The sequence below is a fragment of the Aplidium turbinatum genome, chromosome 11 (genome assembly GCF_918807975.1).
Source record: "Aplidium turbinatum chromosome 11, kaAplTurb1.1, whole genome shotgun sequence".
Taxonomy (NCBI): Eukaryota; Metazoa; Chordata; class Ascidiacea; order Aplousobranchia; family Polyclinidae; genus Aplidium; species Aplidium turbinatum.
The window spans coordinates 20,275,947-20,296,619 of NC_137482.1; the positions used below are offsets into that span (position 1 = coordinate 20,275,947).

The 20,673-nt window shown below is 35.7% G+C and overlaps 1 protein-coding gene across 1 annotated transcript; it reads right to left on the minus strand.

The window, feature by feature from the left end:
• Positions 1–1,024: 1,024 nt before the first annotated feature.
• Positions 1,025–18,715, minus strand: LOC145780130 (uncharacterized). Its single transcript, XM_082591839.1, has 6 exons — positions 18,594–18,715; positions 16,386–16,442; positions 4,459–4,535; positions 3,177–3,323; positions 2,501–2,627; positions 1,025–2,014 (listed from the first exon to the last, which is right to left on the minus strand). The coding sequence occupies exons 1-6, from the start codon at positions 18,691–18,693 to the stop codon at positions 1,374–1,376; spliced, it is 1,149 nt and encodes a 382-aa protein (XP_082447965.1). The 5' UTR covers positions 18,694–18,715; the 3' UTR covers positions 1,025–1,373.
• Positions 18,716–20,673: the final 1,958 nt, after the last annotated feature.

Sequence of the window (20,673 nt, forward strand, 5' to 3'; positions counted from 1 at the left end):
CAGGGGTAAATTTACCCCAGTTTAAGAAATGCTGGCATAAACGAATTTTTTTGGCGGCATCAGACTACATCAAGAGTTTTTTTTTTTATAAAGATTGCTTCAAGTGCTGCAAGGTGGGACGAAGATCGGCAATTGAAAACATGTCGAGTCTGAAGTTCAAAGCACATTGTTTGTTATGCACCAGGTGTTGTCCAATTGCAAAGTCACTAAATATGTTTTTGTCATTTACAGTTTTGCATGAGTGATTTGGTTGGGTTCTGGTTGTATTGTTTCCTTCTCTGATTATTTTCTAGACATGTTGTTTGTCTCGATTTGTTCCTCCAGGCATTGGGACGTGCGGATTATGTACCTACTCTCGCAGTGGCACTTATATTGGTGAATCACGTTACTAAATTTGATGGTGGGCAAGCAGTCTTTGTTGCTGAAACGGAAAAGTTGTTTGGTGGTGAAGAATATCCGTGGATTGACGGCAAAGAAACATTGGTTGACGGTTTGAAAATCACATTTTTACTCATATTATTTGCAAAGTGAAACAACATTAATTTTTTTAATTATATTTACCACAATATACAAAAAAATGTTCACTTAGGTTTTTAAATCGGCTTAGCTTACAATTTAAAATTTCAACTCGCGGCCAGCAAAGATGGGATACTTTTAATCAGTAGCGTAGCCAGGAATTTTTAAAGGGGGGGGGGGTTGACGACCCAGCGGCGGGGGGTCTGGGTAGCCTCCCCCAGAAAATTTTGAAAAATTACTTTGAATTTGGTGCATTCTGAGAGCATTTTCAACAAAAAATGTGGGTATGAATATTCCTGTAAAATGGTGCTGTCCGGTGGCATAGCAAAAGGATAAGATCTTGTTTTCTTCGGCATTTTTCGGAAATAAAGCTAAGTCTCTATGTTTTCTTGTTGCTAATTCCTGGCTGAGATGTTTGAATGTTTGGTATTGGTAAAACTCGCTCTTTTAATGCAGTTTGGTTTAAAATTAGGCAATTTTTTTTTTAGACTGAAAGTATCATTCTCAATATCGTAACGTCACACGCATGCCAAAGGAGGGGGGGGGGTTGTAACCCCCAAACCCTCCCCCCCCCTTGGCTACGCCACTGCTTTTAATAACACAAAATGTGACTATAACTTGTGCAACATATTTGCAATGGCAATTAACAACGAATAGTTTAAACTTTGAAATATAAGACAAGCTATAAAAAACTGTACATGCGCAAAATTACAATGTTTAAAACGTTTCAAACTGCAGTGTTATGTTTTACATAAATGAAATGTTAAAAAAATTGTTAGCCTACTTTGAAATAAACGATGTTTTGCAAAAATCATACTGCTATTATTCCTTCAGTGACAGTTTTGCTACATTTCATTCTACTGTAAAGGTAGCAACATTGTTTTCCTTGAAAAATCTTTTGCTACTTGATGTGAATTAATTATTCCACTTCCATAACTATCTTCCACGCAAGAATCGGATGAAGAATTATCATACGGTGACAGTTCTACTGCTTCTTCACCCTTTTTGCTTTCTTGAGAATAATTTAGTTTAGCGACATTATGCGGAAACTTATTATTAGTGTTGGAATCCAAGCGATGACGCTCTGCGTCAGAGTCAGAACTGGTCAAGTAATCATTTTTAAAATTACGTCTTTTAATTGTCATTTCACCGTCAGACAACGGTAAATTTGAATGTAAAAATGACCTTTGAACAACTGGAGAAGAACTTAGGCTTGAAGTTCCCGTTGTTCCACTAGGTGTCTTTTTGCAGAGGTGCTCAATGATTTGCCAACCGACGCCAAGAGAACTCCGCATTCTTGGCATTCGATCGATATGCTTGAATGACTTTTGCTTACGCTTTGACTGCAGGGTTGGGAAATGATGTTGCATAATCGGAAAGTCGAAATATGAGCTGTGGCTGGAAGATTTTGGTCTCATTGGCCCACTCTTCTCGGATTCCCGCCAAGCTTTGTAAAGACTCTCGAACACTTCCGTGACTTCGTCAACAGATTCGCGAACTAAAAAGTTGAAATAAGAAAAGCAAAACCATGGACAGAAGAAAGTAAACTACGGTGCGTTTAAATTTGGTACGCATTGATTAATTATGTTGTTTATTTAATTAGAGGAAATGTCATTTAAATGTCAGAAAACATCATTTTTTTATATTAACTGGAATTTCGGTACTATTGCAAGCAAACCAGTTTGTTACACTCTGGATAGAGGTGAGCACTGTTCATTAGCGTTGAGCTTGTTTCATGTTTCTTGTTTCATCGCTTGCTGTTTGTAACTTACAATCTTTTAATTGGCATGAGGTCGCTACTCACAATGCAACGAAGACGGATTTTATTGATTTGAAAAAAATAACTATAATCATATTATTTATAATAGAGAAATAATACAATACTACAGTCAGGATAATACTTTTTTTCTGGTTGTTAGACTAAGTGAAAACACATTTTGTTTATAAACAATTAAGTGTTGTATTATTAAATCCTCTAAATTACCTGATATTTCGTGGAAAAAACAACTGAGGTTAGTTGCTAGTTTAGCGCCCTCTTCCGTCGAAATTACTCTTTCCATTTCCAAATCTTTTTTGTTTCCAACAATCATAATCACTGGCTCAAAGTTTCCCTGGAGAAAATTCAAAATCCAAAATTAAAAACACGGAGCTATTACATTTAAAAAGAACCGCTCGTACTTACCAAAACTAACTTACTAACGGCCAGTTCCAACTAACTAACTTATTAACTGCCAGTTCAAAGTTTCGTCAAATGCAAAGAAATCGATTTTTATGTACACAAGAAGTAGGCGTGAGTAACATTTGACTTTTAATTAATCAAATTCCACAACCATCTTGATAAATATTGAATAAAGCCATTAACACAAATCTAATGACATTTATGAAGTTTAGACTTAATCCACGATCAAATACCGTTCTTTCTATCGCTACGTTTGGTTTCTATTTCAAAGGAAACTCCAATGTTGTCATTGCAAAGTAATTCAAAGAGAAACTAAATATTCGTTGTAGTTCATTCATAACTTGGCTTCGACACTGATGTGACAAGCTATGAATGAACTACAACTGATATTTAGTGTTTTTTTTCAAACTTGAGAAATTTCTCGTTGATGATCAAGTATTTAGTACCCTGACATGATTCTTATGCACCTGTCATGCCATACCTTTTGTGATCTGCTTGCAATAGTATGAGAGATAAGGAATTTTCTTCTTGAAATTTCAGTGAAACTGGATTGATCTGTCACGGAATAAAGAAGGACGAACCCGTCCGCCCATTTCATCTTTTCCTTCATGACGTCAGGATTGTCTTTCTGAGGTTTCAATAAAATGGCCGTTGGCTACGCTGCGAAAGTTACCAACCGCAATCGTACAATACAAACGAAAAAGCGTTCACGCAAAATATTCCTCCGAAGTGAAGGTAAAAGATATTGGGCAGACGCCTTTTTTTTGAAAAATATTGTCCCATAAGCCACACAACTAACTTAATTTTTAGTTAATTCTAAGAAAATAGTTGTTTGTCATAAAAAAGCAAATTATTGTAAATTTTATGCCAGGATTACAGTTGCTTTGGTGAACTCCATCTATCAATAACTGCATGAAGCAAGCCAAAAGTTTAGATTACTATGTTTAATTAGTTTTTAAGACGTCAAAAAAAAACAGTAACCCTGTTAACTAACAACATAGCCTAGCCTATAGGCTACTAATGGAATATTTTGATCAGTCAAGGTGATAGCTTTGTGTATAGAAACCAATGTTATTTCGTTTTATCATTAACACTATTGTTTTTTTTTTAACTCGCAGACTTGCAGAGTTGTTATACTAGATAGGTTAGTTTTCATAATTTTAGTTCCATATTATTATAATATCATAATCATATAGTTCGTACATTTGTTCGTTGGTTATGAAAATTAATTTCAAGTTATCAGAAAAGAATTAAGTTGATAATTTCACGGATACCTATCAGATCTTTTTTTAAATATACAATGTCTTCTTCTAAGTAATAGATAATTAGATAAAAATAATACCACGTTACATTTGTTTTATTCATGTTAAAATGCATCTGTAATATGTCGTGGAGCACTGTGCTTCAAAAACAAGCAAAACATCTTGTTTTTGAACGTTTGGTTTTAACCAAAAATTCTTTCACCACTTAACAAAACTCAATATTATCAGCAGGGTGTCACAAGGAAAAGCCTGTGCAGGGTTTCCATTGTAAAAACGCTGTTTTGCTCAGCAGTGATGACGTGCAGTAGCTTACCGACAAACGCATCGGAACTCAACCTTTTATGTGGGCTACTGAAAGCTGTTCAGTTTCTTCTGTAGGCTACAGCGCTGCTTGAAAGTCTGTCTCCTTATTGGAAAGCCAAAAAACATCAATGGAACAAGATGGCGTTTATTTTATGTAAAAAATTGTTGGCTTTAACTTTTACTTGTAGTTGCGTTTACCTGGCCTGACGTGTCCATGATTTCCAAGAACACTGAATGATTGGGGGGAACGGTGAGTGACCTCTGATATATGCTTTCTGGAGATGCAAAGTATTATTTATAGCTCATCGAATTATACTTACTAACAAATGTCACTTTACAAGTGAAGACCCAGCCAGCAAACCGCCCTTTTTACGTTGATTCGACGCCTGCAGACGTTGAATCCATGTTAAAAAGATAATTTGTTGGTTGGGAAATGGAATGATAAGCATTTAGTGACATCGTAACGCCATGTTACAAACACCTGCACTGAAAGTTTGTTTCAGGGCGGTAATTGCTGTTGTTAGCTATATACTATATGTTCCTTGTGGTTAAAAGATGAAAAAATTCTGCTAATTTGTAAGATAAAAAAACATATCAAGAATTGATCAAGCTATGATAAAATATTTTGATAAATTTGTTGATGTATAGGTTGCCTTTATAAAATAGGGATATTTATGGTAATATTTGATGGTGTTAGATTACATTCAGAAAAGTCTGGGTCTAATTTTACAGTACAATATCAGAAGCAATCCATATAAGCAAAAATACAGAACTCTACGACTTAAAGCGATACGACAACCTTAATGGTTAGTATAACATAACATAGCCGAGAGCAGTTAAACCTGAAATTGTAGCAGTTTCACCTGCTGTACAAGACTTTGGCCAATTAAAATATTTCTGCGTCTCAAGAAAAGCTACAAGAGTTTTGTAAGAACTACAAACAACTCACGAAACACTTTTCAGGAAACCAGCACTTAATTATAAATGTGTAATTTCTGGTGTACTTGTCAATCACTGATCCAGTGGTACTTTTTGTCTAGTTCCATGCAATCTGAGACAAGTTTATTAAAGCTAATTAAGTTATGGGAGATCTGCCAGATTCTTAAATGGTCGTCCCTCCCAGTGGCTCCGAGAGGGGGGGGAAGTCGGGCCAGTTTCCCCCCTAGCAAAACATTGTAAAGGAAAAACGAGTAGTTTTTTGTTTTTGCACTTTTGAGGGGGGCCCATATTTAGTACTAAAGTAAAAATGTACCAACTAAATAATCAACAAATTCTTAAATGAAGTGCGTAGTTCCAAGTATTTCTCAATCATTGTAAATGTCACTCTCGATGCTTCTCATTAAGAACAAATCATTTTCGTGTTAAGGTAGGCGATGTTGAACAGCTTCAAGACGTAAAATCTGAAGCTGAAATGATTTCTGTATCACTGAACGGTTTCGATTGTATTGATAGTTTCAACTTGAAAACTGGCGCTGTGTTAGCTAAGCGGGAACTATTTTTGCTTGACAACTGAACCTTAACTTCAAAATCTGCGTTGGCCAGGCATAGGATGTTGTATCCAACATAAGTTATCTGTGAAAGTTAAAGGTATCAGTCCAAGCACGATTAAAGAAAGTAAATCCTGTATATTTTTTGTTTATGGATCATCATCATCATCAGTCATTATCTCCGCCTGCATCACATTGCGTATCAACATGAGTTATTTGCTTCCAAGAGTGACGATTTGAGCCAGCTCGCCCAGTGTCGCCAAGTTGAGTCCGGTCCATGATTGGATGTTGTCTTGTCATCGTTTTGGTTGTCTGCCACGTTTTCTTTTTTCTTCTACTTTTCCTTCTGTGCAAACTTTTCTGATTCCGAATTGTGATCTTTTAATGTGGCCGAACAGTTTTAAAACTTTTGATTTTATTAACTTATTGCTGGAATTGGATGTGATTTTGTCATAGTTAAAAGATCTTCTGTTTTCGTGTGGTCAAGTAGCCTTTTGTTGGTCATGCTTCTCATGATGTGATTTGGAAGGTAGTGAGTTTTTTCTTTATGTATGTTGTTGCTTACATCTAGTTGGAATTCATAATGTTGCCTACAGACAGCGTTGTTCAAATGTCTTATCCTTTTTGGAGTAATTGATTAATTATCTGTAAGCTTGTTGTGGCATCTTTAAAGTTATAGACCAGTCACAGAAGAATTTCTAAAAAATCTAAAGAAAGCTGTCCTATCATCTTGCAAAGAAAATTGACTTCGAGAATGTAATCAAGGCGGGGTGCAGTCAAACCCAATGCTTTACATTACTCTTTTGCAATTGAAGCTCTAAAGACGTTTCTTAAATGCATCAAGTTAGAACCAACAAGAGCTTGATCGGAAGCTGAGTCAATGCTAAAGTAGCCTACAACTAGCAGTTTTAAATTTGTGACTGCTTTGCATTATGTGGATTACGGTCCTAAACAAGATTCACTGATGAATTTAATGAAATTAAAGGAAGACGTAATCTAAGTAAGAGAAAGCTGAGAAGAGTAGGCTAATACTCGCAAGCTAAAGTTGCAGTGGCAATTATAAATTTAAAAGAAAATGACTTTGTTTTCCTGAGGACAGAACGCTTTTATAACTCCACTTTACTAGCTGAATCATTCGAAGGAAATGTATTCTACCGTACATTGCAAAGGATTCGATCGTTGTTGGAACTGACAAATGTATCAACAAACTTAAACATAGGCCTATCGTCGATGAGTTTGAAGTTCCATGAAAATTTCATCGTATGTCTGTTGTGCAGTTGCGGGCATATGGGACAAATTTAAACCATTTGTAGGCTACAACAATGACATTTTTCAAGACATTTTGGATGAGTTGGTACTTTTGACAGAAATTACCCACACAGCAAACTTCAGCTGCAAACCAGAACGAACCACCCCATAATCTCTACACAAGGAATCATTGATTGCAACTTTCGAAAGGTTTTTCCAAATAATTTTGTTATGAATTTTTTTTGTGTTCCGGTAGCTACCTCCAACGGTTGTGCTTTGAGAACGTGGTTTCAGCAATTCCTGAAATTTGTAAAGAATTGTTTGCGCTCCAGTAGGTCTATGACTCAAAACGATTGAAAAGCCTAACTAGACATGTTGTGCATCAATTCAGACGTCGCAATATTTTATCATTTGATGCTGTGATCCGTAACTTTGCATTGCAAAAAGTGCAGAAAGGGTTGAATTAAATCAGGGATGTCCAAAGTCCGGCCCGCGGACCAACTCCGGCCCACGAAACGTTTTTGTATGGCCCGCACCTGTTGTACAATGTGTTATTTTTGGCCTGCAGACACACAAAAATCATATAAATTCAACTTGCAGTTTTCAGAAAAATTATTGTGGCTGTTGGCCGCGAACACTTATTATCAAGACTGGCTCGCGTGGGAAAAAGTTTGGACACTCCTGAATTAAATGCTTGGTTGAACTATTTTCGTTGCCTGTAGGCCTATTGTGTGTTTACAAAGCTTTCTAGACAAAATGGTTTGCCTCAATGGCATTTTTGCTGCAAGTGTAATCCAGTGATTATATATTGATGATTTTTACATTAAACGAAGTTCTTTTCATCCTGAGGAAAGTAGGCTAATTTCAGCTTAACACGAACATGCAATGCAATATTTGCTAAAAAATATTATGGGGCCCATTTTTCGTGTTGTTTCCCGACCAGTGCTGATTTCTCTCGGAGGCCCTGGTCCCTCCTTATATAGAAATACCGAAATCATCATAACAATTGCAACACGAAGTTTAGAAAAATATTTTTGAAGGGAACCTGAATGTCGACAACATATAATTTCGGTAATAAAAGCTAGGTACCATCCTTAACATCAGGAGTTAACCTAGTAGCCTATAGTCACCAAAAGAACGCAAGTCACTTTATTTAACATATAATTTCTTTCTAAGAGAAAATGGACAACATTAAAGTTGAAGTGCAAAGAAGCAAATAGTTTGTTAGGAGATCAGGGGGGTTGCCCTCAGAAAATTGTGAATACTTGACCTTCTTTTTTGGCGCATTTTGCATATTTTTTGTCCCCAATAATGATTTTGGTTTGCGACGCACATGTATAGAATTTGGCTAAATTTATCAGATTAAAACTAAATTTTTGTAAAAGTTGAAATTACAAGGTTTAGTTTTAAATTACAGATAAGTTTTAGGTTCTTTTTTTTTTATCCAAAACCTAACCCAAAAGTAAAGATTGTCAAATGATACGTATGATCTTCGGGTCACAATATCATCAATTCTGAATTGAAGTCTGGCTTACTCTGCCTACAATGAAACTTAGCCGAGAACTCTCATCTTGTCCATAAAAGACCAATTGAAGAAACAACAGGCTACTTCGGGTGAAAAAAAGGTTAATAAACTCAAATCAATACAAAATAAATTGGATGCCTGAGAGTTTACAAGCTTTCATTGTATTTTTCGTTTTGCTGTTCCAAATTCATTTCGTAGAATTCATGACTCTCTAATAAAATACTAGATTCTTTTTACCTTTTACAACTGGCCTATTTTAATTGGGCATGGCTGACTTTAAGGGTAGCCTGGACTTATTTGTCAAAAGACCAACCGCAGTAAACCACTTTTAGCCTAATTTGAAAGAAAATGCGCACCTAAAGTTGGAGAATGAGCTCACGAGTTGCCAGTGTTGAAGTCAAACAAAGGTTAATCTCTTTTTGACAAAGTGTGTTGTAGGGTTAAGCCCAGGTTGGGTTTCGTTGCGAAGTATTTTTGATGTCTGGCCATGCTTATTAGACTTCTAACTTTTGGAACGAAATAAAACCTCAAACCCAGAAAAAAAATATAAACGCTACATCAATAAAAGTATTTTCTAAAGAAAAATGTGCTGAAGCATCGGCAACAGCTTTTGAAACACAGCGTTGTCTTGAAACCGATAGTAGTTGCATTACACGTCGCAATGTAATAAAATTGACTTGTATCGCTAACTAACAAAAGCCTGGTCACACAAAACGCTACGGTCATTGCTTTGGATATTAGTATAGTTTTCTTTCTGTTCATTTATTTGTGGAAGTTTTCATATATGAATGATTGCACATCAAAGGGCCATACCGGATTTGAAGATCTATATCTTTTTGAGAGGGTTATGTCATCATGCCCTTGAAGATGTTGATGAAAGTAATAAGGAAACAACTTAAGATTCTAATCCTCTGTAATTTTTGTATCCGTTTCATCACCTTCACGCTTGACTGCGCACCAAGAGCTAACTTAGAGTGTGAGCCTGTCGCTTGTCAAAATTTCTGAAGAGTAGTGGATTAGTTTTGCAAGATGACATTCAAGCATAGTGAGGCATCCAGCCAAGTTTTCATCAGAAGATACAAATACTATGACAAGCTCTTATCTGGATAATTATAGGTTACTGGACCGCTGCTATGCGGACAAACGCTGGTCTTTCCGTCTTTAAGGATTATGTCTGCGTCCAAAAATGCTAAGTGACGTCTTCATGAAATGTTAATATACATTTGATAGCTTTCCTCGAATAGGTTTTTGGTTGTTGAAATTTTTTTAAGAAAATCAGAAAAAAAGTTTGGTCTTTCTATGCCCACTTAACTTTCAAAATATTCTTTGAAAATAGTAGCCTACTGGCATGGAGTCTTCAAATTTGGCATATACTTTGAACAAAAAGAGGTTACACCCTGGATTACTGCCGTTAGGCCAGGGCCTGCGTTAGGCTTGTGAAAAAAACGCTTTCAAATCTAACTTTTCAATAATTTAAATCAAGAAACTGTATACTATATTTTTAAGGATTTCATTTTTGGAGTTTAATAAAATCTATCGTAAAAATTAAAAGTTTCCTTGCAAAAGCAATTCAAGAACCACGCTAGGAACGCAATTTGTTAAGCAATCTTGACATTGTACGCGGTGCTTTATATATAATTGATAAAAATAGCTCAGCACGTCTTTTGAATTTTGGAAGATTTTCAAAAAACTCGAGCTCAATAATGTACTTCACATTGTAATTTGCTGTGCCGTGAAATTTTGCTGCGACTTCAAGTATTATTAGTTTGTGCAATGTGCATGCACTGATTCTCGTGGTTGTGACTCTGTTCGCAAAACTAACTACAACCACCCTTAGATCGGCCCACGTTTAATCGGAATACCCATTTAATCGGACTAAGTTAGCTTGGTTCCAACGTATATATAGTTAGATAGAATATCTAACAGAAACAGTCGCAACTTGATTGAAGGGCGATTTAATTTGTTCTTGATTATTTGTCTGTCAGTGAAAAAAAGTATAACGTAAACGGTAAACACCGTATACGAATAATGAAGCAAAATGTTTACCAAGAACCACCAAGTCCAATATTTTTACATCATTAACACGTAGTTTTCAACCAAAAAACACGAAAAAAGTTTCCATCAAACGTCTTGATGTAGACGAGTCTTGTGCTGTGGGCTTGGGTTAAAAGACAACAAATGACTTTAGCAATATAAACAAGAATGACTTTGCAAAACAATATAATACAAAGATTCCATATAGCCTACTTGACTTTTTACCATGATTTTGCTTTCAAAGCTGTGAATTTTCCTAACTAGCAAAAGTTTTCAGACAGCAAATCAGTGATTTGTCTCATTGATTCTCACGTCTACAGATGCTGAATCAAAGTAAAAAACGACTTGTTTGCAGGTTGATTTAGAGATAGTTTGAAAACAAACGAATTTTAACATTGCTTTTGTGTTTTTAGATTTTTTGGCAGAGAAGAATGACGCAAACGTTTTGCTTTGTTTTTTCAAACAAATTTTTCTAAAAATCTTGTGTGAACTCTGAAATCTTTGGTTACTTTACTGAAGAATTAACATTTTTGTGTGCTTTACAAAAATCAACCTCGGCTGGTACTTTTTAGTCCAGTTAATTGTGATTTTAAGCACAAAGACTTTGAATCTATGTGAAAGGGACAAAACAATTTTTGTTTAGACTGTCACATTAACAGCTTGAGACCATCAGGTTCTTTGGCAACCATTTCCCCACCGAGTAAATTTAGATACTTTTACGTAATTCAGTAGCCTATGGGGCAGCCTAAGATTCAATGGCGTTATAGGTTTGTTAGTTTGTTGCTTATTACTTCGAACACAGTTCCCTAGTCATGTGCTATGATGAAAGCACATCATAGCACATTCATCATAGCACATTCATCAAAGCACATTCATCATAGCACATGACTAGGGAACTGTGTTCCGAAAGCTAGCGCAACTTACTATTGCCACAGCAAACTCGCAGCATCAGGCTAAGACAGATCGTTTAAATCTACCTTGTGAAGTAAGCTACGATCATGCTGCTAAAAGCGAAACTCAATCAATTGTTGCTTATTACTTGCACACGTCACTGTCACTTGAATGCGCAGTTTTCTTGTTCTCAGTTCAATTTATAGTTCTATTTACGGCAATAAGTTTTAACCTTTTTTGTGATCACCGACCTCTTTCCAAGCAAAGGAACATAAATTTCAGTGCTAGAAATATTTCAGTACAATAAATCTAAATGTTTATTCAACATTTATAAATGTACTTGCAGTTACATTTCGTTAGTTCATCATGGAGAATACAGATTAAATGCAATTCTTTACAACACTGAAAAATTATCAGAGTTGTGTCTCTCTTGGATGTTCATCAAAAGAGCCTACTATGTTACTTTAAGTGCAACAGTTGACCCACGACCCCCCTATCCCCTTTAATCCTCAAAGGTTGAGTGGCCGCATGTGATTGCAAAGATATGTTGCTGAGTAAATGGCTAATATTTAGAGTGTCACATGACACACAACATTCCGGCGACAAAATGCTTGCTTGAAGATTAACTTTTTTTTTCTACTTTTAAAAGGGACAATCAGACTTGTGAAGCGAACACTCAGTCGGCTGTGCTGTTTGAAAACACGACACTTAAAGTAATTCCTTCCTGTGTAAATATTTAAAAAAAATGAAAAAAAAATTCTTTTGTAATCGATCTAAAAATATATACATCAGATGAAAAAGAACAAAAATCAACTATAAATTTTCAAAGTGTACAACCAGTTGATTTTTATAACTTACGTAGAAAATAAGGCAACCTGAACAAATAGACACGTTAAGCCGCCACATAAACCTCAACAAACTACACATTATTGCTAACCTCAACTTTGAATTGATCAGAGAGCTTCGAGAAAGGCAGGATTTTTACATTTTTAGTTTCATAACCTATAGGCCTGCGATGTTTTCCCCAAACAAAGGATTTTTGAAATTTTTTTTGTCAAACTGCAACAAAATTCTTCACCAAGAAGTAATTTCAAAATGAAATTAAAAATCTTCACAAAACGAAGCATTTTGAAAGATATTTATTTTGGACAGCCACAGGGAACCCTGCCCATGCCTACAATGCTTGGTTGCCACTAAACTAAAATTAGCATTAAAAATGCCGCTTGCCTTTCCCCAGAGTGTTATAAAAGGGTAACAAAACAAAAAGCAATTGGCAACGTCACTCTCATTAATGACGTAAGTAACCTTATCTTGACATCATTTCGTAATCTGAATTAATCAGCCTAACTAACTAACACATGTACATTTTTACAATCGTAATTCTTGTAAACTGAAAAGTAACCACACAAGCTGTGAGTGAGTGGGCCAAAGCATCTCGAACATTATGCACATCTTAATATTTATGAGCAGTTACCAACAATTTCTTAGATTGGGAAGGTCTTCATTCTGACAACCTCAATGACGACGAATGTGTTTAGAAACTGTAAATTAGATTTCTGGTTTTATGAAGCCAAATGAAAAGTATTTGCACTCCTTTCGGCTTTCAACATCTGGGTGCAATTGCGAGTGACAATTTGATTTCCGTGAAACTTAGTTATGGCTGACTACATATCAGAATTGTCACGATTTTGAGGTCACATATTGCGTGCAACTTGACTTTGACATTCTCAGGTATAAATTTTTCCTTTTGACATTAATTCCAACTATGTAGACGTTGGGTCAATGCAAAAAAGACAGATTTGGCTGGGATAAAATATGCACAGTGTTTCATACAAAGTAGGCTAGTTGTTTTTGTAGTGAGCAGAAAGCGCTATCATTGTGAATGACAAACTATTTTTAACTTTCGATAACCACTACATCTAATTTAGAAAAAAATGTTTAAGGTGCTTATTTCCTTCTGTATGTAATCCTCCGATGCGGGGTCGCCAGTGCGGATTTTTGATTTCTAATCCAGTCTGTTGCAGTCAGTGGCGTAGCATCAACACCGTACAATTGTCAAATCCCAATGTACAATGTCATTTTCAATCACTATAAATCTAAGAAAATCAAATTTTTAGAGACTAACCAGGAAAACGAATTTTGTATGAAACGGTTTAAGGGAAAGGCAAAGCAAGTCAGGAAAACACTAAAAGATTAAAAGTATGTAAATGCCAAATAGCTAAAACTTTAAAGCGGAAAAAACCTGATTAGTAATTAACTTATGATGTTGTAGTCTTGTCTCCAAAAATGTGCACACTTTTTCAAAAGAAGAAATTTTCATTGCAAAGTTCTTTCAACAAAGATTTGTAGGCTTTGTACAATGCACATGTCCAATTTTTTTAAATTAAGTTCAAAAAAAAATCATTGCAACAATGCAATCATTCGGTCGATTATCAAGCGAGCGAAAATGGTAAAACTAACTTAAACCGGAAAACAAGCAAAGACGATTAAACACAAGAAAATGAGACTTCAAATCACAAATTTTAAAGTAAATTGACTTTATAAAACATTGATCTTCAGAAAATAATGCATGAGAGGCTTGGTCAATCCTTTATAAATATTTACGCAAAAGAAACTCATTACTAAGTGTCAAAATAAATAGATATTTTGTCATTAGCGAAAAAAGCCATCAATAGAAAGAGATATGATGACTATTGAAACAACGCGATGATATTTAACTTTCAAGGCAAAAGCGGATTTCATTTTTAAGTTTTCAACTTAAAGGAATAAAACTGAAAATTGAGCAAAGAGACCGTGTTGAAAAGAAGGATCCATTTTCAATGTTTGGTCGCGAAACTCAACTCAACAAAATTTTATCCCGTCACGCTTGAACTGCTACAACTCGTCATCGATGGGGCTATCAAAATTCGGAGTAAATTGTCCAAACTGTATGAACAGCAGGCAAACTGTTGATAATTTGATTTTAAAGTGTCCATGGACTACATTAAAGAGTGGTAACAACACAGTTCAATGCGAAACAGTTTTAAAAACTGGCTTTTTGAAACGATTATGAACTTAGCGTGTGAAGTTGCCATACGAAACTAGTACTTCTTTTTGTTTTTGTTTCGCACTGTTTTCCTATAGAGTAAAAACATACTTGTTTACCGCTCTAAGTAGTGCCTCAAAGATTTTATTAAATTTTTTTTCAAAATACTAAAACAATCTTATCCGGAAAGACCATTTTTCTGTTAGCATGTATTCGAAGTCAACAGACTATTAGAGCACCAACTGTCAACACAGGCCCAACTCGAAAACACTTTTAAGATTATCTTCAAATTGCTCAAACAACACGAGATGAAAAGAGCAATTACAAGAGGATGTTTTCAGTATCAGATTTCACAACCGCAACACAGGTTTTATTTGGCACATCCCGTAAGCCAACTTCAATTTGGCACATACAGCAATTAAGTCATGTGTTTATGAAATAATCAACGCAATAGTGATACGATTGTGAGGCATCAAGTGGAAAATTGCGAGTAGCCGCTTTTAAACAATCCTAACCACAGATTTTCACTGTTTTCCCAACAGCGATACCCCAGTGCTTGTAACTGACTACAGCACGGACAAGGATAAGCGAGACATGGCCAAATGTGCAGGTAGACTTTTATTCCAGTACAACTCGCAACAAGTGAAAGTGTTTATTGAAAAACAAACGCATCAGCCTAATTCGATAAAAATTTGCGTTTTGAGATAATTTGTTTTAGAAGTTAATTTGACAAAGAAACAATGTTTTGAAGTGATTTGGCCCTTTCAAGCACAAGGTGCGGTATTTGTAGCCTGTGGCGATTCATAACTTTGTAAATTTGTTTTCAATGTACACAAAACATGCATTTTCTACATTTCTAGCTTAAAAGATATTAAATCTTGTAGTAGTTTGTTAGAAATGCTTTTTTTCTTGTGTACTCGACAGCCCATCGCATTTCAATGTAGGCTACAGTATAGCCTATTCATCGCTTAAATCCGCTCATTTTGAGTCAAAATGCTAAAAAAAAAGCAAGATACAAAAACACCTTTTGAAAACAAAGCTAGATAGATAAGCAGATAACTTCGCATGTCTATGTGATGAAAAAACGTCTTTCACAAAAATTACAAGCAAACCCTTTAGGCTCAATGCATCGATTAAAATGCAATTTCGTCAGTAACAATGGGCCTGGAATTCCACAAGAATGATTAACTAAATACGACGCAATGCCCCTCAGTATCGAGAAAATAATCCACTATTTTCGCTAAGTAAACTTTAATTGTTTTGATTTTATGTATATCATAATTTTATTTATCATTTGTTGATCTATCTACTAACACATGCAAAAGACAGTTTTTGTCAACAGAGAACTTTCAGCGGATGGAGAGAATCACAAGAAGAAATAGAAGACATCAGTCCGCAAAAATGTTTGAAGATTTCACTCAGATATTATTAAAGAACGACCATAAAAAATTGGAAATAACTCTTTTATTGCTGAATCATATGTGAAAACGTGAATCCCAAAATAAACAGTTTTTGAAGTTAGAGCTTAAAGGCATTTTGTGCTCTCCAGTTAAAGCTTAAAGTTTTTTTTTTGCAAAAGTTGAACCACTGGAAGGCTGATGATATGTTACGGAGGGGGCGGGTACTTTAAATGATAGGTTTGAGGTAGTAGTAAGTTTGTGTATGCCAAAAGAAGAAAGCCTCCTTTTATTCAGAAACAATTTTCATTGTGAGCATCAGGTTGAAAGCCACTTAAAACCAAACCCACTATTCCAACTTTTAAAAAGCAAAATACCTTTTCGAAAAAACTAAATCACCCATCTTCAGACAATCATACAATTTGTTAGATGTAAAAACAACGAAATACAACATCAACTAACCAACAGCAACCAAGTGTTCTGCCTATTCAATGAAGTTTTAGAAAAATTCACCTCACCTAGCGTAGGGTCGTATTCTCCGATGAATCTTTTTGTGACGCATCTGACGATGAACGCTGAAATATTGCGGAACGTTAAACAGCGAAATTGCAAGACGGAATGGATATTCATACACATACTGTAAACAACTCGAAAAATGTAAAATCACTAAAATGTAGTTGAACATAAAATAGTTTGTGTATTCCTTGGAGCAACTGAAACAAGCAAACTGTCCAAAAGGGGTAAAAAAACAAAAAAACAGAACGGTTTAAGGTAAGTTCGGGAAAATGATTTAAAGATTGAAAATTTTGTGTTATAGTTTTTCTGTTTCTATTCACACTCATAGAGTTTTTGGCGTAGCAATAAAATAACTGACTCTAAATGCATTAATGTTACGTTTTAACGCCATCATAATACGTTAAATTATGTGGCTCATACCAAAAGACACATACTGTAAGTAGCCCAGGCTTATATCAAAGTAAGGTCACGTAACATAAGACGAAGTTAAAGACATTAACTCCACAAAAATGTCGCACTTGATACTGAAAGAATCAAAAAAAAGATTTTTCTCCAAACATTTTCAAATGACATTGCTTTAAGCCTCTTAAAAATTTGTGAGCGTGAAATTAGGATTGGAGGTTTGTTGGATAACGGCAATATCATATAATGGCAACTATTAGTTACCATGCAATAGATCCTTTTCAATTCCGCTTTCAAGTCATGCGTTGAGTACTGTAGGTAGCCCAATCCATTGACATTTATGAGGCAAAATTGAAGGCAATCATTAGATTGCAATTAGTGTTAATGCTCCAGTGTGGGCATATTTGGAAGGAGTGAAGGTTCTGTTACTGCAGCTTACACTTTTAAAACATCGTAGAAACTTCAAAAGAGTAAATACATTTTAACAAGGTGTGACTGTGGGTTTTTTAAACAATTAAAATAGTCGTGACAGAGAAGATCGGCCATTATTGTGCCTCCAAAGATAATACATCAATTTTTTTAACTCATATCTCAGTTTTAAATGACACAAAATGTTAATATTTTACCTTAAATTATCGTAGACAGTCTTTAACCCCCGGGTAAAAGCTTGGATGCGACACAAAATCATAGACTGACTGGTTGTAAACAAAAGGCCACCTAAGATGACTGACGTGGGCGAGACATGTGTTATTGTTTTGACTGCTTCAAACAAAGTCGAAATGATGTTCAAATTTTATCTCTTTTCTTTAACTTTCAGCAAATGCGTGTGTGAGGTCATGTAGTAGTCTATGGAATATCATATAGTCTATATGATATTCCCTAAATGACATGATTTGGCACTTCACAGCCTACACACTGAGATGTTTTCAGTGACATCACGCATGAATGGGATGAAACAACTCATTTACTCCATTAAGTTCCATTAACAAGTTTGCGAACGCATTTCATATTTAGGAGCCTACTTACAATTTCATGAATACAAATTGTAGGGCCTACGTAGCTTTAAAAAACATGGTTGGATTTAGAAAATATGCAAGCTATCGATTGTACAAACAAACAGTGCCCAGTGGTCAATAGTCAATTCAATTTTACAATTTTCTGAGCTGGTGTGTCATGCCGCGTACGTCGCTATAGTAACATGAGCGACGTCCAAGGCCATGCAATGTATGGGTTTTGTTTTGTCACAAACATCACTTTCGGAAAGCGCGGATACTAACAAGGTGAAAAGCTCTGACCTGGCTGTGTGTGGGCTGAGTTGAAACTTATTCTGACTGTTTGAAACACAAACATTGCATTTCAAAATTTACAATCTTTTGTTTTCAACACAACATTGCTTGTTTTCATTTCATTTTGTTTCAACTTAAATTTTAAAGAATTTTGCATCGTTTCGAACAGACCGAAATATCGTAGACTTAGAGGAACGTTCAAGTTACTTTGGTTTCATTGACTTTTTTAGAGTTTGCCTCATTCTTTTTTAGAGTTTGCCTCATTCTTTTTTAGAGTTTGCCTCATTCTTTTAGGCTGTTTGCAATACCCTGCGACGAATTTGACAATAACTTGAAAAAGATCACATACTAAGTCTACAAAAGTGAACGGTATTCGAAACATCAGTATCTTGTCTGAGAAAAACACGGTTAGCCCACATTAGACAATCAAGGCTAGGCTAAGGTTCTAATTGCAAAAATGAGGTATTACGTAATTAGTGTTTTGTTAAAGTTTTCAAATAATCAAACAAAAACAAGTTGTACCGGTTTTTCCTACTCCGGGCTGACCAAAAACAACAACTTTAAAACTTGGTTCATCTTCGCTTTCAGTTCCTTGCTTCCTCAGTCGCCGAAGCGTTGACATTCTGGAGGTAAGTTTTTCAGCAACTTGGTTAGTTATATTATCCTGTGCGTAACCTACAACCACAACCAGGTGTTTACTTTTTCATATCAGCCTAATACATTTTAGAATGGTGATCTAAAGTTCAATCATTCATAGCAAGTTTCACAAATTATTGTTGTGTTTTAAAGCTTAAAAATATCCTTCCGTGAAACCATATGAGGGTTATTTCCTTTATTATCGTTTAAATTATAAACTTAAATAAAAAACCTAAAACAAAAACCGAACTACGAAGGTGCTGGTAAAATTAAGTTTAAATTTTTGAAGATAAAACATTGTAAACTGTAATACAAGTACAGTATATGAAATCTTTGTGTTATTTTCTGACAAACGAACAATATCTTGCTACTTGGCATAACCACTCCATACTTCTGCTACATTGGCCTGAGACACTGAAAGTGACCAATCTGTGTTGTCTGTCATTTTAAAGAACAGGAGATATCTTTCGCGTTCTTTCTTCTAGCGTTTGGTTTTGATCGTTTTTGTGTCTTCTGAAATGCTTTGACAACTTCAAAGGCAACGATGTTACATTGCGATGGCATCAACCCAGTCTGCCGATCAATCCTTTTTACATTTTTTACGTCTGCAGACGTTGAATCAATGTAAAAAAGAACTGATTTGCAGACTGGGAACTGTCTTAAGTTTACTAATTCTGAAATTCTGAATTCGAAAACTAATTGTGTGCAGACCCGGATTTAGGGGGGGCAGAGGGGGCAGTTGCCCCCGGCCCCCCGACTTTTGAAGGGCCCCCCTATGTGGAAAAAAATGTGATTTTGTGTTATTTTTTTTCTTTCAGCCTTTGAAGTTTCTGCAAAATGCTGTGCAGTACTGGACTGATGCTACTGTAGATGTAGAGATGGTTTTTCGCGCCATAGGCGCGAAAAATTTTTTTGCACGAGGGGGCCCCCCTGATCTAAAAGTGCCCCGGGCCCCCCATCAGCCAAATCCGGCCCTGATTGTGTGTGACGTTAACAATATCATATAAGCGCCACCACTGTAGTGGCGTTGAACTTTTTCTGCAACGTTGTCACTTGTCAGCGAAGTGTTTTGCTTCCGCATAGGTTCGAAATAAACTTACAAAATTTGGAAACCACCAAGTATTCACAATGTAATTTCTGTTGTCAAGAAAATCGGGACAGTCCCGGCAAGAAAAGAAGAAAACTTTGATAAATTTTACTTTGCTTTGGTCGCTTTTTGGGCATTTTTAAACCCAATTATTGTCTTTTTCAAGATCACAAAAGGATTTCAATAAAAACGAAGGTTTGTAGAGGTCTAGGTTTGCTTCATTTTCAGCGAAACTTTGAAAATTTGTCTTGAGTTGTCTCCACCTTTTCCAACAATAGCATACAATGCACACTTCATTTCATACCTCGATTACCTCTATTGCTATTCATACCTATAAAAGAAGTTGTAATGACTATGACGATTTTAGCCCACTGTCCAAAAATCACCCCCCCCCCAAATTCTAAAAGTGGATAGAGCCCCTGCTATTCATACCTATAAAGAGGTTAGTTAGATTGTTGTGCAAATGCCAGCATTTGATGAATGCAAAAGCGCAATACCTCTATTAACACTGGAATAGGATAATTCAACTACTGTTAACGGTTTCAGTGAGCAATGCAGCCTATACTTCGAAATAGTGAATTATTTTCTTAGTTTTTAAGATGCAAAACCTTAATTCTCAGATAAAACTCTTCTACCCATTCAATCCACTGCTGAACACATGTGCTCAATGGCCAATGCTGTCGATGAGGTCAATAAAATGAGAGCGAGACATGGTCACGCCCAGCGATGACTTTCGATTTCCTTTTAGGCGTGTGTGTGCTGCAATGCCATCGTGAAAGTGTCAATGAGAAGACCATTCGAATTGTAACGAGCCTAGTTGGTGGAAGGGACGATAGGAGTTTTAATTGTGGTGCTATTTGCTTATAGTGTTGTAACTAT

Coding starts and splice junctions, on each gene's coding strand:
- LOC145780130 (XM_082591839.1), bottom strand. CDS start 18,693: ATGTCAACGCTTCGGCGACTGAGGAAGCAAGGAACTGAAAGCGAAGAT. Junction 16,443..18,593: donor GCCCGGAGTAGGAAAAACCG/GTACAACTTGTT, acceptor GCAATATTTCAG/CGTTCATCGTCAGATGCGTC. Junction 3,324..4,458: donor TCATGGACACGTCAGGCCAG/GTAAACGCAACT, acceptor TTGAAACCTCAG/AAAGACAATCCTGACGTCAT.